General features: G+C 36.4%; 1 protein-coding gene across 8 annotated transcripts in view; it reads left to right on the forward strand.

Annotated features, from left to right (window-relative positions):
- The window catches only part of STIM1 (stromal interaction molecule 1), a 235646-nt gene that overhangs the window by 98058 nt on the left and 111381 nt on the right, over positions 1–26207 (forward strand). For 4 of the 8 annotated variants that reach the window (XR_004233295.1, XM_031962035.1, XM_031962037.1 and 1 more), the window contains exons 2-3: positions 15441–15571; positions 24750–24812. Coding sequence is in view for 6 of the 8 variants with exons in the window: in XM_031962035.1 (XP_031817895.1) it covers positions 15441–15571; positions 24750–24812 (194 nt within the window). In the remaining 2 variants the exon portion in view is untranslated. The remainder of the gene's footprint in view (positions 1–15440; positions 15572–24749; positions 24813–26207) is intronic. The other 4 variants (XR_004233296.1, XM_031962036.1, XM_031962038.1 and 1 more) reach the window with 1 other exon arrangement.

Genomic DNA, 26207 nt, shown 5'->3' on the forward strand with positions numbered 1-26207 from the left:
TATTGACAACTCCTTGACTCATAGTTTGAGAAGCTAGGATCTAGACTAACCTTCTTACTTTTGTTTTAGATTTGAGCAAACTGAAGCCAGAGAGTCTGTGACTGATTCAAGATTATATAGGTACTTATTGAAGCCAGGTTTCAAAGCTAGATCCTTTGACTCCAAACCCAATTCTCCTTTCCCCTCTATCTTGTTGGGGGGAAAATAGTTTTTAGTCTGGTGATGAAGGCTCTCCATATCTTGACTTCAAGCTTCTTTTTTGGCCTTATTTTATACTTTGTTCCCCAATTTCCTCCTGTTCTATTCAGTTCCTTCAAAGCCCACTTTGTGTGTCACCAATTCCATAGTGTTTTCCTAAGTCTTTTAAGTAAAAGTAATCCCTACTCCTTGCCTTTTGTTTGACATCTCTTAGTCATTTTCTAGTTTGGATAAATGTTTCAACTTCTTTGAACTTATTTTTCAGTATCATGTTATACCAAATAGGTTTTTGTAAATGTTTGTTGTATCGAATTGAACATATCTCAAGTCTTTGAATCAGTTTTTCTCCAAACAACATCTTAACATGTACTCCATGTTTTAGAACCATCTCCTTCCACTTGCTCTTCTTCCATAGCAAAGGGCAGGTACTCCAATTCTAGAAATTAAAAACCCTAGGGTGTGTTGATAGTAGTGGGTTTCCCTTGACTGCTGTGCCCTACCAGTACAACTGACTCTGTATGAGATAGATGAGAACGCCATCCATTGGAAAGGGTAATGGTCATTTGCCAAACCAATACACATGGTGTTCTCCTGTTGACATTCCATCTTCTGTCTCCATGCCTTTGGACAGGCTTATCCCAGTGTCTGAAATGCTGTTCCTTCTCATCTCAACTTTTTGGAACTTTCATCCTTATAAGAATGTTAGCTTCTTGTGAGAAGAAATTATTTCTTTGCACATGTATGTCATAACATTTGACATATAGTAGGCACTTGATCCTTTTTTTTTCAGTTTTAAAAAATTTTGTGGAACTTATTTTTATTTTTGATAGTTTTTTAATTTTCCAAATGCATTCAAAGATAGTTTTCAACATTCATCTTTTTGAAATGTTGTGTTCCAAATTTTTCTCCTTTCCTCCCCCTCTACTCCCTCCTTTAGCCAGCAAGCAATCCAATATAGATTAAACATGTGCATTTCTAAACATTTCCATATTCTTCATGCTGCACAAGAAAAATCATATCAAAAAGGAAAAGAAAAAAAAACATGCTAAAGAAAAAACAATCAAACAAACAACAAAAAGATGAAAATACTATGCTTTGATCCACATTTCAGTTTTCATAGTTCTCTCTCTGGATATGGATGGCTCTTTCCATCACATGTCTATTGGAATTGCCTTGAATCACCTCATTGTTGTGATTGGACTTGGCCCTTTTCATTTGATCATCACATAATCTTGTTGCTGTATATAATGTTCTCTTGATTCTACTTACATTAAGTAAGTCTCTCCAGGCCTTTCTGAAATCATCCTGCTGATCATTTCTTATCCTATAATATCCCCAATATTATCCCATAACATTCACATATAGTAATTTACTCAGCCATTCTCCAACTGGTGGGTATCCACTCACTTTCCAGTTTCTTGCCATTACAAAAAGTGTTCTTTGGGATACAGACCCTGTAAAGATGAAAAAAATTAAAGCTATTTCTAGTTATATGAAAAAAAATGCTCTAAATCACTATTGGTTAGCGAAATGCAAATTAAGATAACTCTGAGGTACCACTTCACACCTCTCAGATTGACTAAGATGACAGGAAAAGAATGATAAATGTTGGAGGGGAGGTAGAAAACTGAGACACTAATATATTTTTGGTGGAGTTGTGAACTGATCCACTCATTTTGGAGAGCAATTTGGAACTATGCCCAAGAGCTCTAAAACTGTATATTTTGATCCAGCAGTGTTTCTATTGCATCTATATTACAAAGAGAGCATAAAAGAGAGAAAGGGATCCACATGTGCAAAAATGTTTGTAGCAGCCCATTTTGTAGTGGCAAGGATTGGAGATTGAGTGAATGCCCTCATTTGGATAATGGCTGAATAAATTATTATGATTTATGAAATAATTAGCATATTTCAGAAAAATCTGGAAAGACTTAACGAGAGAATGAAGTGAGTAGAACCAAGAAAACATTTTACATAGTAACAACAAGATTATGTGATGGTCAAATCTGATGGACTTGGCTATTTTCTACAATGAGGTGATTCTCTGTTTCATTTTTATTCACACAGTCCCCGCTATGAATTAGAAACTCATAAAATCCTTGTTGGTTTACAAAGTGAGATCAGTTTCCAGTTTAGGTTATTTAGAGGTGGGGAGGAGTTTTTTGGTTGATGATCAGATTTCCTCAGGTCTTATGAGAAGTTCATTCTCTCTCTCTTTCTATATTTATTCCCAGAGATTTCTTCCTGTTTTCCTTAGAACTGATGAGATTTTAGTCAATCATGTCTTCCAAGCCTATCTTCCATCTTTGGGAAGATAATCCTGAGGAAGCCCAGGGAAGCAGTGTTTGTATGAGGTGTCTGTGAGAGTATAGGGGAAGAAGCACTGAATTTAGAATCAGAAGCCATGGATTTGTGTTAGAATCTTTACAAACTGTTAAGCCATTGGAGTTGATAGAGACAATAATTACTAATTTGGCATGGTTCAATATGATTGATTTGATCTTAGAAGGAGATATTTTGGGCCAGAACTTGAAACAAGGTACTAAGTACAACTGATAGAAACGATGCTTGTGTTCACACCTTTAGAGAGCTCATAAGTATCTAGGTACTCAATGGAGTTCACACGTTTTGGAGATTTCAGAGCCTAATATGGCTTAGTATGAGATATCCGAATTCATACCTCCCTTAGGGCCAGAGAGCACTCTGGGAGATAACCCAGAATCCCTCTCTCTCCAGAAGGAGGAGTTAACCTTTGGGAGATCATATATATACAGGAAGCTCTTAGAGCTGGGGAGAGTTTTCTTGGGAACATTGACTGGGGTCGGAGAGGAGCACTCTGGGAGGAAGCCCACAAGCCCTATCTTCAAGGCAAGAGATTCATTGCATCTTCCAACCTGGTGCTGGCTGAAGGCTGAAGAAAACAGAGGCGGAAGCCAAGGACAAAGCTGCAAGAGCTCTTGGAACCAGGCAGAGAGATTGGCCAGAGCTAACCGGGCTATATTGAAGGACACAATAAAAAATCTGAACTCTTTTATCACCTGGCTGTGTTTTGGAAAAAGAACACCAACATTTTGGTGCCCGAACAGATTTGTAGCTCAGCTCTGAAATTGCTAGCTTTGTGATGGAAATGGACAACTTTTGTCTCAGTTTCCTAATTTGTAAAATGGGCTGAGGGTAGTATCTGTTTCATAGAATTGTTGTGGGGAAGCACATTGTAAACTTTAATGGACTGTTAATTCAAGTTGTTACTATATGAGTAACTTACTCAAGGTCTTCAAAATAATATTAAACAGAGCAAGGATTTGAATCCAGGTTATTTGACTCCAAATCCACTGTTCACATTGTATCACATTGTATCATTGTATCACATTGGCTTCTGGAAATGGATCTAGGAAACTACTGACAGAAGCTGATTAACCTTTGCACAAAGATGGAGAGATTCAAGTTTGACCATGGCTTCAAAGCCTGCTACTTTTTATGAGAGCTTGTTGACACTAGCTTTAAGGTTCTCTTGTTGGATCTGATTTTAGAACTAGGATTTAATACAATTCTCTGTAACACCCCAGACATTACCCCAAAGATGACACTGACTTGCTTTTTCAATCTAGTCTGTTGATCATTGTGATATGTTAGCTTCCAGGCTTTCATTTTAGTCAAAGCCTCTCTGTGAGTTGAGAATCTTCTTTCCAAGAAGGCTTTCTCATCTCATGCAGGTTTCATATATACTTCTTTAATAATCTCTGACAGCAACATTCATAGTTAATACCATAATTTGTTACTCATTCTCTGTTTCTTTGATTATAAGCCCCATGCTCTTTGTTACTGGAGTATGCTTTCTGAGAGGAGGGCATCCAGTTTTCTTCCTCCTATTCCTTCAGCAGATAACCAGGTAATTAAAACAAAAATACTTATGGCATGGGCAGTATTGTTATGTGTCTCACATGAACAAGCATAGTAGCCTCATCAGTGGGTCTTTTTACCCCATCCCCTTTTCCTTTTATCACTGCCAATCATATAGTTACAGGCCAGCTTATATGTCTCATACTTTTCTTGCGTGGTTCTTCTTGATCCTGAGAATAAAGTCTATACACTTTAATTTGGTATTTGAGGCCCTTTCTGATCTGGCCTTATCTTTATCTATTCTCCCCTGATCTGGTTGTTCTACTCAGGCTAATCACACATGTCATGGTGGTTTCTGATTTGCTCACACTATTAGCTTTCTCTTGGAAAGCTCACTTTGCTTCTTTTCTTTCCTCCCCCACATATACCAAATGAGAAGACTCTTGTCCCCATTCCGATGCCCAGTATCACCTTTTTTCTTCTTTTGTATATCCTTTGCATTCTGCACATAGGTGACAATAACTGTTCATTTAGGCAACAAATTCAACAGATATTCCACAAATATCACATTATACTGTATGTTGTAATTTTTGGTACAATACTAACTCCACTACTAGAACACAAACTCTTTGAGAACAAAAAGCAGCCTTATCATGACCTCATGTGGAAGAGGGATTATATTTGTCCTGTTTGACAGAATTTGTCCTCTTGACAGTCTCAAGAACCAGAACTAGGAACAGTGAGTGGACATTTCAAAGAGGCAGAGTTCTTGTGGCTATAAAGAAAAATGTCCTCACAATGTGAATTGTATAAAAGTACAATGGACAGTCTCAAAAAACAGGTTTCTTCTTATTGTAGATACTGAAGCAGAGGCTTAAATATATCAGAAGTATTGATTGGACTAAATAATATTAAGGATCCTCCCAACTCTTAACATTACTTGATTCTGTGTTCTTTATTCAAAAACCTTCACTGCTTCCCAATTACTTATTGATTAAAGAATATACTCTTGGGCTTGATTTTCAAAATTGTCCATTTTAAGACTGTCTGCAATTCTTCAAACCTTATATTACAGCTTCTTAAACTTTGGGACATTATCCCATATGGGGGTCACATAATTGAATGTGGGAGTTGCTAAAAATTTTGCAGCAGCAAAAGGTATCAAGTATTCATTGATTTAATTCTTTATATAAAAATAATACACATCATTTCATTAGTATGCAAATTTTCTTTTGTTTTTAATAAATGGTAAAATTATATGTCTACCAAAAATTGTTTCAGAATAATATTTTTGTGATTTATTATAAGTAAATGTTTGATTTGTGTACCCATTTTTTATATATAGTTGGGGGTCACATAAAAATTTTTTGGCAAAAAGAGATCACGAATGGAAAAAATTTAAGAAGGCCTGCCTTATATTGATATCACACATATATGCATGTCTGTGTTCCAGCCAAACTGACCTATTTTCTATTCCTTGTTCATTTTTTTTAAAAAATAAGTTTTTATTTACTGGTCATCCTGCCATCTGGGGGAGAGGGTAGGGGGAAGAAGGGGAAAAATTGGAACAAGAGGTTTGGCAATTGTCAGTGCTGTAAAGTTACCCATATATAACCTGTGAATAAAAGGCTATTTTAAAAAAATAAGTTTTTACCTGTATTTTGGAGTGCTTGCTTTCTATAAGAGGGCATTGGGGGGAAAGAGGGAGAAAAATTTGGAACACAAGGTTTTACAAAGGTGAGTGTTGAAAACTAGCTTTGCATGTATTTGGAAAAATAAAAAGCTACTAAAATAAGTTTTTGTTGGTTTTTTAAAAAAGATATAGTTTTCCTCAATATTCCTCTCTCTCCAACTCTGAGAACCACCCTATATAACAAAAGGATGTTTTTAAAGACAAAAAAAAAAAAGAGGAAAAAAATCAGCACAATTTAATCAAGAATAGTTTTCCTCATTTCAGACTTTTGAAGTTCTTCTGTCTTTATAACTTTGGCTTAGATGCCAAGAAGAGATAGAACTCTTGATCTATTTTCCTTTATCTTTTTCCTTTTTCCACTGATGTCTTCCTCCACCCCACCCTATTTCTTAGAGCACTTTTGCACTTTGCACTTATTTTGCATTTATTACTCTCGTCTACAATTATTGTTTGTGTACATGCCTTTTCTTCCCCTTATTACATTGCCAGTCTTTGATCAGGGGTCCATATACATATTGTCTTTGAATCCCTAACACTAAAAAAAAAAAAAAAAAGAAATTTGGAAGTATATTCTGCTCATTAAATGTTGATAGAATGAATTCGGTTAATGACTAATCCAGTTGAAAGTGATGTCTCAGAGCTCACATGGCAGAGAGGTTATTTGTCATGATTCTACTTGGTAAGAAGATATTTAAAATTTCCCTAAATTCTTGTTCCCCTGCAGAGAGCTAAGCCGAGTTGTAGGTTATGAAGGACCTGTGCCCTGTGGTGAAATGGGGACGTGCTGTTCTGAGAACATTCTTGCTAATAGACTACTTCTCAAGAGTTGCCCCTTGCTGCTCTTTGAGGCCTGTGCCAGGAGCATGCTGGCAGCAAGGACATTTGATTCAGGCTTTGAGTTCCTAAATTTCCCAATCCCAGGGCCAGCTAGTTGCTCCCTACCCCAGGATTCAGGAAGTGCTCTAAATGAACACCTTAACTGTGCCAGTAAAAAAAGGGCAAACTGCAGGAAATGTATTTCTAATTTATTTAGACATATTCATTTATTCTACAGAGATTGAGTAACCTGATGTAAAACTAGTAACTCATTTCTGTAACACTTTAGGATTTACAAGGTATTTTTCCTCATCATAACCCTATTTTAGATAATTAACACAAGCTCAAGGGGCATCAGAGTAATATATTTATTTTCATGAAGATTGTGACTTGTTTCAGTTCACACAGCTAGTAAATAATATGGACACTGGGATTCAAACCCAAGGTGCACTGTATTCCCAGTCTAGTGGTCTTTTCACCATTGTATAGGAAACTCTCAATTGATTAAGTGTTGTGGTGTAGCAGTCTTTGGCATATCTCCACATTAATAATTCGAGTAGTCAGTATTTCTCCTTAGCTAAAAATGCCCTTCCCCTCTTTGCCACCTTTTTGAATTTCTTTCTTTGCCCACCTCAGATCTTGTGTTTTCTAAGAAACTTTCCCTAACTGTCCTAGCCTATGCCATTAGTTAAGCAGTAAACATTAAATGCCTACTGTATGGTAGGTACTGAACAAAGCAGTGGAGATTTAAAGCAAGACAAAAGATAGTCTGGTCTCAAGAAGCTCACAGTTTATTGAAGAAACCAACATGTAAACAACTATGTACATAAAAGCTATAAAAAAGATAAGTATGAAATAATTGTTAGATGGAAGGCACTGTAATTAAAGGGGCATTAGGAAAAGCTTCTTGTAGAAAGTGAGATTTTAATTGGGGTTTGAAGAAAGTCAGGAGATGGAGAGAATTCTAAAAATAGTGAATAGCTAGTGAAAATGCCTACAGTCTATAGAATGAGCTTCTTGTTTAAAGGATAGCAAGGAAACCCATGTTACAGGTTTGCAGATTGGAAGTGTCTTGTGGGGCAAAAGGTGAAGACTAGATGGTAGAGGTAGAGGCTAGGTTATGAAATGATTTGAAGGACATACAGAGGATTTTATACTTGATTTGTATGCGATAGGAGGACACTACAGTTATTGATTGGGGAGGGGGTGATATGGTCAAATGCTGACCTCTTCTTCTTTGACCTTCCACAGAACTCATTGTAATCCATTTGGCATTTTTCATTACTTGCTGCTTTGTGCTGCTGATTATCTTTTCATTATGAATTTCTGGTTGCAACTTGAAAGGCAAAATTATGTTTTCTGTATTTTCTCTACATGACTTAGTACATATAGAAGTCTTGCATATTTTAAATGCTAAATATAAATGTATATATTAATTTATATCTACTTTTTAAAAATATTTTTTAGGTTTTATATATATATATATATATATATATATATATATATATATATATATGCATTCATTTTTTATGTATTTCCAAGTGAGTCATATTAGGAGAGGAAATCAAAACAAAAGGGAAAAACCTTGAGAGAAAAAACCAGAAGAAAAAGGTGAAAACAATATGCTTTGATCTGCATTCAGTATCCATAATTCTCTCTCTGGATGCAGATGAAATTTTCTATCCAAAGTGTATTGAAATTGCTTTGGATAATTAGATTGTTGAGAAGAGCTATCATAGTTGATAGTCACACAATCTTGCTATTGCTGTGTACAATGTATTTTCTTGGTTTGTATTGCTTCATTCAGCATCAGTTCATCTATATCTACTTCTGTATGTACATAGAGGTCTTTTATATTGTGGATGGACCAGTGTTTGATTTGATAAAGTAATTTTTCAAAAAACAAACTAAAAGTTTTTTCTAATTTTTTCACAGTCCTATAAGGTTTTCTAGAGAGGCAGTAGTGGGGTTATAGTTCTATGTTAGTAAATTCAGATGAGATACTTGTAAAGTGCTTAACCAATTCCTGGCCATAGTACCAACTCAATAAATGTATCTTTCTTCCCTTCTCCCCAAATTTCCTATCAAGAGGGCCAGCAAAGGTCATGTTATGGATTTAAAATGTCAGACATGAAAAGGATCTTAAATTAAATGTATAATAAGAATGAATCATATTTATGTGGCATTTTTAAGTCTGCAAAGCACTTTACACCTTATCTCATTTGATTCTCACAGCAACCCTATGAAATAGTTTTTTTTTTTTTTTATAGATGACAAAATTGAGACTAAGAGGTCAATGGATTTTCCCATGATCATGTAGGTAGTTTCTGAAAATGGATTCAAACTCATTCTTTGACTCCATGTGTGTATACTTATATACATAGATATACATATACGTGAATATATACTTGGAAGGAGCGTTTGTATGTGTGGATCTCTATTTGCATGTGTGTATGTATAAAGATTTAGCATTCGGGTAGTGTACTCCTGTACTTTATAGTAGGAGAAGGAAACCTAGAGGGAGGAAAGAGCACAAAATTTGGAGTTAAAGACCTGGCTTCAGATCTTAGGGATGCCACTTACAGCTGTATGAATCTGGGTAAATCACTTCACTTATTAGAGTTTCTGCTTTTTCATTTGTAAAATGTAAAATATCTTCATTGTTATTGTTGTTAGAAGAATCATATGAGAAAATATATGTAAAGTCCTTTGTCAGTCATGCTGTCAGTTAAAATAGATTAATTCTAACTGTGGAATGGACTTTGTGTTCTTTCATGGAGGCTTTCATTTCAAGAACAGGCTAAGTGACTACTTGTCATGGATCTTTTAGAGAGGATTCTTATTTTCATAGGTAGTGGAAAGTGCTTGGAATCAGGAAATGGAATGTCTTGTGTGAGAAAGAAAGACCTAGGAGAGCAGTGACCCTATTATGAAGGCTGTAGGGAGAAAGGGAGCCGTAAGGTCTAAGAAAATGGGAAAGGTAGGAAGTGATCAAGTTATCGAGGGCTTTAAATATGATTTTATATTTGATTTTGGAAGCAATAAAAAGTCACTGGAATTGAGTCAGGGTGGGCTGGGGTGACATGGTTAGATGTGTTCTTTAGGAAGATCATATTTGATAGCTGAGAAGAGGATAGACTGAAGTGAATAGGGGCTTGAGGCGGTAGGACCCTGCCCCCAGCAGGGCATTGTAGTAGTTCTGAGACATCATTGAGGGTCTGTGTCAGGATGGATGCAATGGCAGAGGAGAGAAGGGAGTATGATGTATATGGTTGATTTTAAGAAGACACGACCTATTTAGATTAGATTGACTAATTAAATATAAGGGGTAGTGAGGAGAGAGAATTAGGAAATTAAGAAAAGAGGAGGATTTGGATTGGGAAAAAGGAAAATGATGAGCTCAGTTTGGGATGTTGAAAAGGTAAGTTGTGAGCCTGAAGGTCAGGAGAGGTAAGGATTAGACAAACAGATCTTAGATCATCTGCTTAGAGTTGATAATTGAATCCCCAGGGAACTGATGAGGTCACCAAATGATACAGTATAGAGGGAGAAAAGAAGAGGTCTAGGACAGAGCCTAGTTTTGTAAACCACAAAGTGGTACATAAATGGTAGTTAATAGTTGTTATTGTCAAGGTCATACAGTGAGTTAGTGTGAGAGTTAGGTTTAGGACTCTCAAACTCCCAGTGCAGTGTGTCATTTAAGATTTAAACTAATTTGCTAATAATAGGCTTCAAGGCCTTCTGTTAATTGCCTCTCTCCCTTCCTCCCACCCCTTCTTTAAGTGATTGCTTTTTACTCACTGCTCTAAGCCCCTCACTTTACCCCACCACCCCCCATATCTACTTCTGGCTGCCCCAGGTACTTATCAAGGGCTCATTACCACCCTTGCCATCAGTCACTGTGTTGTCTTGCCTGTCTCTTGATGCCACGAATTGGAATGTTCAAATGCTAGAATCAGAATTGAAAATTGGAGATGAGGTCTCATTAATTTTAAAGATGAGAAAACTGAGGTGCAGAGAAGCAAAGTAAGTTGTCCAGTAATACATAGCTAGTAAGTAGCAAGAATTGCGTTTTTAGACTCCAAAGTGTGTGGAGTCTACACTACACTGCCTAAGAACTTTCCTGGGCAGTCATTTCTGCTTAATGCCAACTAGAAACTAAAAGTCCTAGGAAAAAGATAGACTTTTAGTACTCATGTGTGAGCCCATTTGATTGAGGGATTTGATGATAATTCTGATGGTTTAATGACTAGCTTTGTTTTTTGAGCTTCCGTTTTAACACAGAAGTGCCGATAATACCAACAAAGCTGCTCCCCAGTCTGTTGCTTCTGGCATTCCCTTGGGCAAATGGAAGAAGTATGTGTATGTGGGAGGCTCCTAGGAGTTAGGAGACCCCAAGTGTTTGTCCAGCTTTTTTTGAGGGATATAATTTGGGGTAAATTTTAGTTGTTTCAACCTTGCAAAAAAAACTAATTGAACACTAACCCAGAGTGAATTATTAATTTGGTTGAATAAATTTGATTCCCTGTGGTTCTTAGGTTTTCTGACAAATAGAACTATATAACCTTGGAATGGCCTTTGATGTAGTCCCATTCCATGGAGATTTTTGTTTCAAGAGAAGACTGACTGACTACTTTTCATGGATCCTCTAGAGGAGATTGAAACCAGTCATAAAGGATGCTATGATGAAGATGGATTACATTAATAAGTTCTGTTACATACCTTTTTTTTTCCCTTCCCTTGCTCCCTTTTATATCCAAGATAAAATACAAAACTCCCCTAAACTTGGCATTTAAACCCCTTTATAACTGGTTCCAATCAATTTCTAGACTTAACTCACCTTACTCCTTCATACAATTGATATTTTAGTCAGAATGGATTTTTTGCTCTTCCCCAAACGTGGCATTTTATCTCCTTTTTTTGTGCCTTTGCACAAGCTATGCCTCAACTCATGCACCCCCTCATTTTCTCCAGATCTGGCTCAGAGCTCAGATTCCACTTCCTAAAAGGCCTTTCCTGTTCCTAGCAGTTGTCAGTGCTCTACTTGTCTTGGAATAACTTTAATTTTACTTTATACATTTGTTTTTATGTATATAATAGTATCTGTATTATACTTTAAAGGGCCTTACGTATATTATCTTAGTAAAACATAAAAATCTTGAGGTAGAGACCATTTTTTAGTTTTTATCTTTTGTGTCCTATAGCAGTTGATGCAGCCAGCACTTAATACTTTTTGAATAAATGAATGAATTCCCCATTTGACGGCTTTTTTGTCAGTGAACTTGTTCATTTATTTCAGACTGAGTCCTGTAAATCAGCAATGAATCAGATTAATGGTGATTAATCTGTTATTATCAATTGGGCCGGCAGTGCCCAAACTGTAGCATGTATGATTTGCATACCTAGGGTGATTAGAAATGACAGTTTTCTTGCATTAGATCAAAAGCCAATACATGAAGTAAAAGGTAGATGTGAAATTGCTTTAGGATATTTTATTGTTTAATTGTATGGGGCTGGCTGTAAAACCAATCTCAGTTCTCTAGAGGGCCACTCATTGTAGACCAGGTAAGTTCAGAATGGCTTCCCAGAGGTGGAAGAAATTCTTCCTGGGCATGTCTGACCATGTGCCTCCCTTACTCAAAGACACACATCATAATCTGATATCAGTGAGGATTCAACATAACTTCCAAATGGGAGTTAGATAATTCCTTATTGGAATTGATTTCCTGCTCAGGCACAAATTTGGCACAAGAAGCACTCCTGAAGACCCTTCCAACTTTGGAATTCTGTGATTCATTCCAGCCTTATTTTCTACTGTTGTCCATGCATTGTATTCCAGTGTAACTAGTCTATTGACTATTCTCCAATCTCATTCTGCCATCTCTTGCCTCCATCCAATCAAGCATGTCATTTTCTTACTTAGAAGACATTCCTTCCTTCTTATTTTTATGTATACTCCTTTAAGGTTTAGTTTAGGTGTTACTTTCTTCATGAAGGTTTCTTTCATCTCATCCCTGTTTCCCTCCACCCCGCATTAAAAATTATCTCTTCCTTATAGTTCTCATAACACTTTGCTGGTCTCTCCATTTCCCCCCTATCACATTCTACTTTGCTTGAAACTTGCATCCATGCAGCATCACTTTTCATCTTTGTTTTCCCAGTATTAGGTACACAGGTACTTTAGTTAAAAGTTTATTGAGTTGAATCCCAAGAATATCAGGAAGACTATCTTGTTTGAGTTTGCTCCAGATGATGTAGCATTGGGGGATGTACCAAGGGTGTATACTTGCAAATCTTTAACAACTAGTTATTTGGGGAGAAAAAATGTACCTGTAAATCATTTGTAAATGTATTGTACATGAAGTAACTTGTAAGCTGAGCATAGAGAACCCATGTCTCAGGCATAATGATTTTATTTGATGTGTTACTCAGAAAGCTGATTATTTTCTTTATTTTCCTTAATAAAAACTTAAGAAATGCAAGGAAATGCAGCTTATATTATATTTTGGTTTTTGAAATGTATATATAGGACATTAGTAAAAAAAAAAAAAACAATAAAAAAACCTGTCCCATTCATTTGCATCTCTTTCTAAACTTCTTTCTGCATATTCTTAATGTTTTATTGATGATTTTCTTTTTTTGTGTGCCACTCATTGTCTACTTTCTCAAATCTCCCTGATAATTCATTTGCCTCTCCTTCAAATAAAGGCTCTTCCATAGAGGATTCGATGAAGCAAGACAGATTCTCAAATTAACCATATTTAAAAATGTATGTCTCATTATTCACCTCTAATACATTATCTTTCTGGCATTTTTCCTATAGATGCCTTGTTTGCATTTAGCTCACTCACTACTAAAACCCATTCTTCTGACTTCTTTGAACCAGAGGGAACAGAAGGAAGGCCCTGCTTCTCTGATAATTCTCTTTTTTTTTTTTTTTTTCTCTGATAATTCTCACTAGTACATGTGCTTATAGAAATAAGCCAGATGGAAATTGGCCATTTGATACCAGACTCAAGGAGTTACCCTAAATTCAGAGATGGAAATGACTCACTCCCTTTCCTTTTTTTCTTTCTCATGAAGGAAAGAGACTTGTTTAGAGTTAATACAATGAAATTAACAGCAAAACTGAAACATGGGCAAGGGTGTATACTGGCAAATAAAAACCAGTTAACATCCAGTTCTCTGGGAAGAAAAATTTGCCTACAATACATTTGTAAATATAATCTCTGCATTATTTGTAGTTTCTCCATCTTAAATCTAGATAATTAACAAAACACTCAATCAAGCTCAGATTTAGAGTTTGCTAATTTTCAAGGATAAATGTTCACACTAAAAATTTAAAAATTGTGTCCCTGAGCAGTTATAATCTTGTATAGGTATATCCTTGATATAGGTCGCCTATGCTTCATGCCCTGGCATTCTTTTCTCACTAGGCATCATCTAATACCAGTTTTCTTCAATTACTAAGTATTAATCAGTGTGCAAAGTGTATAAGGCTCAGTACCAGACACTGAAACTCATGGCTATATCATTCCAGTAGTCAGGATGGGAATGTAGGAAAAGCTTGGTGCAGCAGAAAATGCAAAATCTCAGAATCAGGTCATCTGCAGTCTAGTCCCAAATGTACTAAAATAGAAATAGTAGTCTTGGATAAATCTTCCTTCTCTGTAGGTATCAGGTTCCTTCTCTATAAAACAGATTACAAGTTACAAATGAATAGATGCTTAAAGGGTTGTTGTAAGAATGAGATAATGTGTAAGAATTTTTTTGGAAATTATGAAATGCTATATGTGAACTGAAGATCAGTGAACTTGAACCCATTTATGACCTAGCTATGTAATAGGAGCAAACTTCCCAAGATAGATATAGAGTTTCAAAGGCATTTTTCCCCCTCCTGTTTAATTGAATTCTCAGATATCACCAACAATTCAACAAACATTTATTTTACAAAGTTTGAATTTGTGACAGTCCCTATTTTTAAAGAAATTTATAATTTAGTTTGAAGATAAGACAGATATATAGCAACAAAATTAATTAGAACTGTTGAAGCATATAGAAGAGAGAGGTACAGAATACCCTTGACAGATTTGAAGAGATGAAAAAATGGCTTTTGCTGAAGAGGACTTTTCCTATGCTTTGCTCCCAACATTTTTCCTTCTCATAATCTGGGAGGAACCTGGCCTAATTCAGAATAAAGAATTTAGTTTAGTTAATTTAGTTAATTCAGAATAAAGGATTTAGTTAAGTTTTAGCACTGTGCCCAGTCTAGGGCTCTATGCAATGGGAGAGATTTAAAAAAATTAGATATAGTCTTAGTCTTTGAGGGGCTTAGAGACCCAATGATGAGATAAAACTGTTGTTCAGTTGTTTTCCAGTCATATCCAACTCTTCATGACCCGTTTGGGGGTTTTCTTGGCAAAGATATTGATGTAGTTTGCCATTTCCTTCTCCAGCTTATTTTACAGAGAAAATAAACTGAGGCAAAGAAGTGACTTTCCCAGAGTCACTCAGCTAGTATGTGTCTGAGGCCTGATTTGAACTCAGAAAAAGAAGTCTTTCTGACTCCAGGTCCAGAACTCTGTCTGTTGAGTTGGCTGGTGTCAAAGTATTTTGTGGGTAAGACAGAATGGGCTGTTCTGAAGAGCTGGTAATCATTGGAAGTATTCAAGTAGAAAATGTATGACAGCTCATCAGAGATGGTGTGAAGAAGATTCCCATTCATGTACCAATTGGATTTGTTCTTTTAAAATCTGCAAGCCAGTGACAGAAAATGCTGTGGGAGTTGTGAGGAAGGAGTCCTTTGCTGTTGCAGTAAGTAGTCTAGAGAGGTCTGCATCTTGCTTTTGGTTTATGTGGGTATGACCGTGGCCTCTTTCTTTCCTTCTGACAGAATTCTGCAGGATTGACAAGCCCTTGTGCCACAATGAGGATGAGCAGCTCAGCTTTGAGGCCGTCCGAAACATCCACAAGCAGATGGATGATGATGCCAACGGGAACGTGGATGTGGAGGAGAGTGATGAGGTGATAAATCCCCACCCTGCCTGCTCTCCTGCGTCATGTCGCCTTGCTCGCATTCTTCTTCCTTCCAGCTTCCTTCCTTTGCTTTTGCCTAGTGGGTGAGGCCTAGCTCTTAAGATAGAGAAAGGGCAGAATGACTCCTCTGGGAAGTGGCCAGGCTGCTCCTGCCTTGAGTGTCTTGGTGTTATGGATGATATATAGCTCTGTGAGTTGTAACTAGGAGTTCAGCACTGGGTGGGCCTGGGAAGTTGATGAAGGGCTTGATAGTTGCTACCCTGAGCATGGTTTCTCTGTAGCCCAGGATTGATGTCTCTTTTGATTAATCCATTGTGCTGGCTACACCATTCATTGTTGGCCTACTTCAAATCACTGAATCTTGACCACTTTTTCCCAGAGCCACTGACCTCTCTGAGAAAATCAGTGAATAAATATTAGCTATACAGTTATCATCCTACTGAGTTTATAGTCAGTTTGAATTCATTCACTAAGCTGACCTCATTCACTAAGCAAGGTTACCTGGGGAGGAACAGAACAAGCAGCTCTAAGAATTGAAAGGACTCTTTTCATTTTATTAGAGACACAAAACTGTTACATTTGAAAAATTAAGGGATAATGTAATATGAATTTATGAATAATAAATAGTACAGCCTATAAGGCAGAATTCTGAGAATTTAAGGAGGAAAGCCTCCTGCAAATAATTTCTTTAATGGTGTTCCTGCTGGACTTAACTCTCATTAACATAAAGTTTGGATCTGCATGAGTTTTGAGCCCATACATGAGTAAGCAATTGGAGGATAGAAAACAGAATACTAGTTTCTGTTGTTGCATTTCCATTCCTTAGTCAAAATGAGGAGATTGGAATGTGAGACTTACTCATGAACTGAACATGTACAAATGTGAGGAACTCTTAAAGGACTTTGAGGAATATTTGTAGAATGGGTTATGATGAGTAACTTCTGAGAACTGAAAGGCTGTACCAAGGACACACTTGTTCTGTGTGGCTCCAAAGGGAAGAACTAGGTGTGTGGAGGTAAGGAAATAGATGATAGCTAAAGAAGATTAATAATGATCAAGAATGGGTCTTAGATATTATTTAGTCCAACCCCTTCATTTTACAGATAAGGAGACTGAGGCCTCTAGGATATGTTAAAGAACTTGTCTAAATAGGTAGTGATAGAGGATTTTGAACCCAGATCCTCTGACTGCAAATTCAGCACCCTTTTCACTATACCACACTTTCTGATAAAGAACTGACTTGCCTAAGGTTGTACAGATAATAAGTAGCAGATCTGGAATTTAAACTGGGTCATTTATTCATCTAATTATTAAGTAAATATTTACTAAATATCTTTTGCCTGCAGAGCTGGGAGAGAGAGAAAATTTAGGCATTGTTGACCTGATGCAGGTTACATTTTCCTGATCTTCTGACTTCAAATCCAATGCTTTCTCCACTATTCTCTGCTGACTCAGGAAGGTGAATTCTGCTTCAATATAAGGAAAGACTTGTAAGAACAATCTGACAGTGACTGCTTTAATATAGATAGTATTCATCTATTATCACTGGAATTCTTCAGAAAAATGTTTATTTTTGTTATATACTTAATAGCTGTCAACAAAAACAAATAATCAAATATGCAAGGAGGGAATATAATCTTGTGTAAATGTTGTTGAGCTTAACAAAGTAGAACTAAATGAATGAACAAACAAGCAAAGAAATTGCTTTTGTTCTGTGTCTCCTTCCTGTTATGTGATATTCTGATATCCCTAGCTTCTTCATTCTTTCCTTTTTTCCTCCTTCTCTTCCTCTTCTTGTTGTAGCTGGTATGAATATAGATCTGATTTGCTTATTTCACTTTGTAACACTTCATGTATTTTTTTATGTATTTCCTTGTGTGCTTCATATTTTTTAAAAACAGCACCATGGTATTCTATTACATTAATACCCATAATTTATCTGGCAATTTTCTAACTATTGTTCATATATGTTGTTCATAATTTTTTTGCTATTACAGAATACAAATCTCCCTCCCTTTATATTATGTTTTGGAGATAAAATCCTACATTTGCACAAATTTATAATCACACAAAAATTAATCCTATATTTGCACTAATCTATAATCACATCAAAATTGTAGTAGAGTACTTTCATCACAGCTCTTTAAATCTGAGGTGCTATCTTGCTAATAAAGAAGACTGGAAATATATCTTAAAGCCCAAATTATTTCATTCTTTCCAACTTTGTCCACAGTACTTTCAAATATCATCTAGTGGCCTGTTCCTACTAGCCATGATGGACTAAGCAGAGTCAGGTGGACAGCCTAATCAAGTTATGGCCAGGAGTCAGGACATTGATCTCTGAGGCCCAGAGGACTCACAAAAACTTCTAAGAAGTTTTACCAGTGTTAGGGATGCGAGAGAAAGCCAAACAAATGATTAAATTGTTTAGGCAACAAGAATATCATGAATAGGCATAAGCATATCCTTTGCAGGGCAGAGAGTCCCAACAAAAAGACATGATATGGTCCTTGCCCTTAATTAAGGAGTTGATGGAAGGAGGTGCACAAATGAACATGGCAGGCTGTATGTGATCTAACTTAAATAGGATACCAAATATGAAAATTATGGAATATTACTGTTCTGTAAGAAATGACCAACAGGATGATTTCAGAAAGGCCTGGAGAGACTTACACGAACTGATGCTGAGTGAAATGAGCAGGACCAGGAGATCATTATATACTTCAACAACAATACTAGATGATGACTAGTCCTGATGGATCAGGCCATCCTCAGCAACAAGATCAACCAAATCATTTCTAATGGAGCAGTAATGAACTGAACTAACTATACCCAGAAAAGAACTCTGGAGATGACTAAAACCATACATTGAATTCCCAGTCCCTATATTTATGCACACCTGCATCTTTGATTTCCTTCACAAGCTAATTGTACAATAATTCAGAGTCTGATTCTTTTTGTACAGCAAAATAATGTTTTGTCATGTATACTTATTGTGTATCTAAGTTATATTTTAATTATATTTAACATCTACTGGTCATCCTGCCATCTAGGGAGGGGTGGGGGTAAGAGGAAAAAATTGGAACAAGAGGTTTGGCAATTGTTAATGCTGTAAAGTTACCCATATATATCCTGTAAATTAAAGGCTATTAAATTAAAAAAAAAAAAAAAAAAAAAAAAAGAAGAAAAGGATCAGAATCGAAAAAAAAAAAAAAATAAATAGGATACCAAAAGATGTGGACATATTAGAAACATGGGCCAAATCTAATGAGATGGAATAGAATAAGAAAAATGTAAATTCCTATACTTGGTTTAAAAAAAAAAATGCAATTACATCAGTACAGGCTTAGGGTGGCAAAGCTAGACAAAATACATCAAGAATTTCTGAGATTTTGTGATTTTGATGTGGATATATGGTAAATGTTAATGTCTCAGAGAAGGGACAGGTCCCCTGCATTATCAGTTAGGTTTTCATGGAAGAGGCAGGTTTGGAAAGCATTAAGTGCCTAGAGAAGTCCTTCAAAGTGAAAAATTGTGGGACAAAAAGTATGGCCGCACTGACAAGTATAGTGTACATGTGGGATGGTATAGAGACTGGTCAAGTTGGAGGGACAGGAATGTTTTGAGGAATTTAAAATGATGGATTTGAGGAATCTGTCCCACCTAGTTCTTATAGTAGGATCACATCATGGGGAATCTTGAAGCTTTGAAAATTTAAAAAACTTGTAATAGGTATTAGGAAGTCATTAAGGACTCCTAAGGTGGGGAATAATATGATGAAAGCATTTGTGATGTTTACTTTTCATTTTCAAGCAACAGTGGCCCTTGAAAGCCAGATTTAAGTTAAACAAATGGAATTGCTCATTGCAGAGAGGTGGCACTTTGTTTCAGATGGCCCAAAGCATGCCATATGGAATTTTTCTTAGGAGCTGGCTATCTCATTGTTGACTTCCTTGCAGCATTTGACAATGTTTATTAACTCCTACTGCATATTGTGGCTTCCCACAACTTCCTGGTACTCTTCCTTACTTCTTCGTTCTTTCTCTTCCTCTTCTTTATCTACTTCTAATTCTTCCTGACTACTTTTTTTTTTTTTTGACCCTTTTAGTATTGGTTTAATGTAGGTTTGTTTGGTTATTTTTCCTTTCTCTGTTTATACCTCCTCTTGGTGACTTGTCATTAATTCCAAGCGCTGAAACCACCACCTCTGGGAAGCTGACTCCCAAACCCATATGTAATATGAACAGAGGTTACTATGTCAGGCACTGTACTTTAGTGTGTTTACAAAATACTTTCATCACATTTGTTTTGTGATGTAGACAGAAAAACTTTAATTATTATCCCCATTTTACAGGTGAATGAAGGGAGGTTTATTGAAGAGGTAAAGTAAGATTTAAATAACCAAGCCTGCACAGCTGATGTCAGAGGCAGGACTAGCAGTGAGCTGTATGAACAGATAACCCAGTATCTGGGGCAGGAAGCGGTTACAAGTGTCTGTGTCAGGGTGCAACTTTTTTAGATATTTTTACTGTCCCCTCCTCTTCTTTTTTCCACTTTGTACTGCATCTTGATGTCAGTGAAGGGAGGAAGAAAATGTTCTCTTTAGAAGAATGTTACCATAACACAAAAGCTTGTCAGCACAGACTGTTCAAAAGTCATACAAAAGCTGCCACTCTTCTCTTGCTTGTGCCTGCTGTGAGCTGTTCTTTTCCAGCAAAGTCTCTGTCTCCATGGCCTCAGCTATTCTGCCTCTCTATTTCCCATTCCTTACTGCTGGCTGTCTTTGTGGCTTCCAAGACCTACAGTCTATATTTTATGTAATAGTGAGAGCCTCTGGCATTTAAGAGAAGAAGCTTGATTCATTGTGGCTGGTGGCAAAATTACGCTTTTTTCTTGCCAATCTAAACAAATGAGAGGATGTAGAGTATACAGACTAAATGGGCTTGACCCCTGGTAGAAAGGCTGTTTGTGAGTGTAGGAGACCACATGGTTAATGGTGGGGATACTTGACAGTGTTAGGAACCAATAGTTTGATAAAAATCATAAGCGTCAAGATTCCTGTACATATAGAGAAGACTATCATTCCCCCAGAGCTTAGTTTCAGCTTTAGAATACTATATGGTTGGTGGGTGATAAGTTATTTATCTTGCCTCAAAAGCATAAAGTACATGGGGCAATTCCAGAATAATAGGGGTTTTACCTTGTTAGGCACAAAACTTTGCTTTGTTTTAACCATTTTTAGAGGAACTCAGTGGCTCTGTGGCCACTAAACTTTGTGAGTCCATTTGTTCTTTATATTTTTATTTTGTTTTTATTTGACTTTTGGCTTATCCCTTATGATTGAATTTCAGAACTGGAAGAGACCTCAAAGAACATATATTCTAACCTATACCTGAAACATGAATTCACTCCTTAAAAGTAGGTACTTTAGTCTCAGATTGAAAACCTCCAGTGAAAAGAAAATCACTAATACTAGAGGCATTCTTTTCCACTTTAGTTCGGATTGTTTGAAATTGCTTATTTTGAATTGATCTGTTTTCCTGTAACTTTTGATCCTTCCTTCTCATTTTGCTGTCTGGGACCAAGCATAGTAAACTTAATTCTTTTTCCCATTTGATAACTCTTCAGATAGCTGATGATAGAGATCATCTGTCTTGTTCAGGTACAGGTAGAACCAAATTCTTATCTTCCTTTGAACTTTAATGGCATATATATATATTTTTTATTTAATAGCCTTTTATTTACAGGATATATGCATGGGTAACTTTACAGCATTAACAATTGCCAAACCTCTTGTTCCAATTTTTCACCTCTTACCCCCCCACCCCCTCCCCTAGATAGCAGGATGACCAGTAAATGTTAAATATATTAAAATATAAATTAGATACACAATAAGTATACATGACCAAAACATTATTTTGCTGTACAAAAAGAATCAGACTCTGAAATATTGTACAATTAGCTTGTGAAGGAAATCAAAAATGCAGGTGTGCATAAATATAGGGATTGGGAATTCAATGTAATGGTTTTTAGTCATCTCCCAGAGTTCTTTTTCTGGGCATAGCTGGTTCAGTTCATTACTGCTCCATTGGAAATGATTTGGTTGATCTCGTTGCTGAGTATGGCCTGGTCCATCAGAACTGGTCATCATATAGTATTGTTGTTGAAGTATATAATGATCTCCTGGTCCTGCTCATTTCACTCAGCATCAGTTCGTGCAAGTCTCTCCAGGACTTTCTGAAATCATCCTGTTGGTCATTTCTTACAGAACAGTAATATTCCATAATATTCATATACCACAATTTATTCAGCCATTCTCCAACTGATGGATATCCATTCAGTTTCCAGTTTTTAGCCACTACAAAAAGGGCTAATGGCATATATTGTATACTGTATTTTTTAAGTTATATTCTGTCTTGCATTTTGTATGAATTGTTCATTTGTATTTATAATTTTTGTCTCTGTAAATAATAGATTGTAAGTTCCTTAAGTGCTAGGATCTTGGATGTTAATAGGGCAATATTAAGAATATTAAATTTGGAGTCAGACGACCTGGGTTCAAATCCTAGCTCTACTATTTATTATCTATGTGCAAGTCACTTTCCTTTTTTCACTTGAGTTTCTTCATCAGATTTATTCAGTGCCTAATGTGTGCTGGTAGCCTAGTGTAGTAGATAGAAAATGGGCTCAGGAAGCCTGAGTTCAATTTTTGGCTCTGACACATAATGCCTGTGTGATTTTAGGAAAATAATTTAATATCTCAGTTACCCTGGGCACCTTTTCTAAGATCGCAAGTTGTAGCAGAAGGTACCCAGTTTCATTAGCAGAGGAAATTCCTATTTGATACCTCACAATATTGACAAAATCATAGTCACTACTAAAAAATGTGTGCCAGAAACTGTTGTAAATATTAGTGATGTAGTAACGAAAACAAACAGTCCTTCTATCTTCAAGAACCTTACATTTTAATGAAATGAAGCAACATGTACACAAATAAATTAAAAATATTTATAAAATAAATTTAAAAGTAATTTGTAGAGGGATGATGAACTGATAACTGGGAAGATCAGAAAAGACCTCATAATATAAGGGGTTTGAAGTAATTTGTATTTAAAGATTCTTTATCTCTAATTTGTTTGTATTGCTCATGGTACCAAATATTGAAAGGAGCACATAATAGAAAGTGTGGTATATAAAGGGTTTTGCATACATTAAGAAAATCCAGGTTTGAATTTGTGATTTTTCCACTGACTTTATTGGTAACATTGAGCAAACCTTTTTTCCTCTTTGAGTCTCATTTTGCTTGTTTGTAAAATTAAGGGGTTAGCAGGGAGGTAGATTATCTTTCAGTTCTGTCCCAGCTTTGCAGTCCGAGGTGCTCAGTTCAGATTTGTTGCTTGATTTTGTTGTGAGAGGGGGCTTGTGGGAGTATGCATGTGATCACTTTCTCAGAGAATTTGTATTGCTGCAGACTCATCCCTACCATCAGGGATAGATTCTTATACTGTCAATGGATATGCATAGAGGCAAAAATTGAGTGTCAGGAATATAGGATAGAATAGTAAAGGGGATGCCTGCTTCCCTGGGGCTCTGAAGAATGGTGATGAGAATAGATCCCTGATGCATACATAGACAAATATAGACCCAGAGCATAGCCACCAACATAGTCAAGCCTTTTCTCCCAGTCAAAGGCCAGCTTCTTACTATAATTGAGCTGCTTTTCTTAACCCATATGATCATGTCATTGATGCTTCAATTCTACAATTGTCCCAAGGTTGTCCAGAATATGCTAAGAGTTTGATGAAGTTTTCCCTGTTGTTAACCTCAGATAGTTAATAGATATGGACTAGGGCATTCTTCTCTTTTTCTAATATTTCATCTATTAGTATGTGCATGTGCACATAAAATAATGTAGAGTCCTTTCCTAAGTATGATGGAAGATTGGTTTTCATTCACTTATTAAATAAATTAAATGCTTACTCTGGGTATCAGGTGCTGTGCTAAGGTATTGGGTACCCAAAGACAAAAAAATGAAATAGTTCCTGCCCACAAGGGAAGAGGAAGTGGTGAGGTGGGCAACATGTACATGCATAAGCAGATATAAAATTATATAAAGTAAATCCTAGGGAATTTTGGATTGGTGGTTGTATTGACAGTTGGGGGAACACTCAGAAAAGGCTTAATGTAGAAAGTAGTGCTTGACCTGAACTCACATCAAGAAAAACTAGATTATGCATTCTGAACCCAAGTCAACCCTCTGGGTTTACCCAGTTTGGGATTCTTCATGAAGCATAACAAATTAACAGAGATTTTAAAGCTTTTTTTTTTTTTTTTTTTTTTGTGTCATGCACCCTTTTTGGCAATCTAGTGAATTCTTAGAATGTCTTTAAGTGCATAAAACAAAATATATAGGATTACAAAGTAAACCAATTATTGAAATGCAGCTAACAAATTGTTTTTGAAAATATGTTCAGGAATCCCATAGTAGGAACCTCTGGTTTAATGGAAAGGGCACTGGGTATTTAATTAGAACAACAAGTTATGAATCCTGATCCTGGCACTAACTAGCTGTGTGACTGTGGACCATTCACTTATACTTTATTTTCTGAGCTAATTTTTTCCTCTGTAAAATGTGAATGATTATCTCCTACCTCACAGGATTGTTGGCAAATGCTTAGTTAAACCATAAAGGCCCTATAGAAATGTGGACTACATTATTATTATTATTGCCTTTCTTTATGATAACTTACAGCATCATGCCTAGAAGGAAGCACTAAGAATTTTAGAGTTCTCATCATTAGACGTAAAGATGGTGCAGACTAAATCCTTATAATTGAAGGTCATAATTGGAGACTCTCAAACTCACACGGTGAACTGACTTCAGGCTGGTTTTGCTTAATGAAGGACAGTATAAGAAAAAGCACCAGAAAGCACCAATTCAGAGGCTTCAGGAGAAAATAGTTTTCCTATGAGAAATGCTAGAAGCACCCACAAGGATCTTCTTAAATCTGCAATGATTAGTTAGCAAGTTACTGAGGAATCTCAAGGCCCTTTGGGAAGAGAATCATTGCCAAATCCCTGTCTTTCTTGTGGTAGATCCTCTCTAGATTTTTACCTTAAAGATCAGGAGTAGCAGTCTACATGGGCCTTCTTTCTCCCTTCTCAGGATTCACTCATTGCAGTTACCATGTCACTTCCAAAGGAGGCCCCAGGATCCTTCTTGTCAACAGTGAGCAGCTTCCATAAGAGTCGCCATCTTTGGGAATTTACCCTGTAATCCTTGGAGAGGTGGAGCCCAGAGAGGTTATCCCAAGAGTTGAACACTTTTGTGAAGTGGCATGCCATGCCTTCCTGTACCCCCTTATGGGGGTGAGGGTGGGGGTGGTGGCAGATTTCCCCTGAAAGAAGGGTGGAGGGACTTGGGAACTTTTTGGCAGAAGTTGATCTTTGCCTTAGACTTCTGACCATCCAGGGAATCTGGGTGGGAGTGGACAACTTGGAGGAGGAGGGAGGGGACAAACTAAGTTTTCCCTGCCCAACCATATAGCCATACAACTCTTTCTACAATCTCAAATGCAAAAAATTATCTTAAAATATTTCCTTTGGCCTACATGTCATAGGCTGCCAACTATTCATATTAAATTCATTTTCTTTTATTCATTTGTTCCACAAATATTTTAGAAGTGTCTACTGTGTGCAGAGCACTATACTTAGTAGTAAGTGAAATAAAAAGTTTTAATAACATTCCATTAATGCATTTTTGGAGTTCCCAATGTAGTAAGAGTATAAAACATAAACAGAAAAATATATCTAAAATTTTATGTGATAATTTTATTGGGGAGGCATAGGAAGGTGTTATGTGGGACTTGAAAAGGAAAGTAATTACTAAAATGGGTAGAGGGACCTTGGCTTTCTGGAAAGGATGACATAATTTGGCTTTAAAGGAATGCAAAAAATATAGCAGATGAAGAAGGGATTATTCTTTAATAATAATAATAAGAAGAAAGAGGACATTCTAGGTGAAGGGAAGAGTATAAGTTAAGATACGTGGTGAGAGAGCTCTTGGCATATGTTAGGTGACTTAGGAAAGATGAGTTTGGAGGATGGAGGGCGGTAATATAAAAGAAGTTCAAGTCTTTAGATTTTGCTGCTCAGTGCATCTTCCCATGAGTCTATGAAGACATGTTTAAACAATATCCTTTTTAGACTTTGAGCAACAAATTTCCATGCCTTGAATTCTCTTTGGAGGTGTAGGGAGAAGAAAGCAACAAAATAAAACTGACTGATATACTGATAGTTACCTTGGAGTGGCCTGTGAGCTCAGCTTTCTTTTACTTCTAAAACAAAGAATATCAGCACTGCTCTAGTTACTTGTATGTCATTGAATTTTGTTAAAAGGAGCTTGTGGTATTAAAAGTCCTGACATCTCATCTCTAAGGGGATAATCTGGGTTTCTAAAGATTGTGCCTATGAAGCAAAGGCTTCTATCAAGTTTTGAATACCCCTATAATTATGAGACCAGACTAAGACTAGCTAAGAGCAGAGAGACTGCTCACTAGGAGATTGGCCACTAGATGATTAAATTTTTTGACCAATCTCTATGTCTGGAAATGTAACTAGTATT

This window comes from Sarcophilus harrisii, chromosome 3 (assembly GCF_902635505.1).
Source record: "Sarcophilus harrisii chromosome 3, mSarHar1.11, whole genome shotgun sequence".
NCBI classification, from domain to species: domain Eukaryota; kingdom Metazoa; phylum Chordata; class Mammalia; order Dasyuromorphia; family Dasyuridae; genus Sarcophilus; species Sarcophilus harrisii.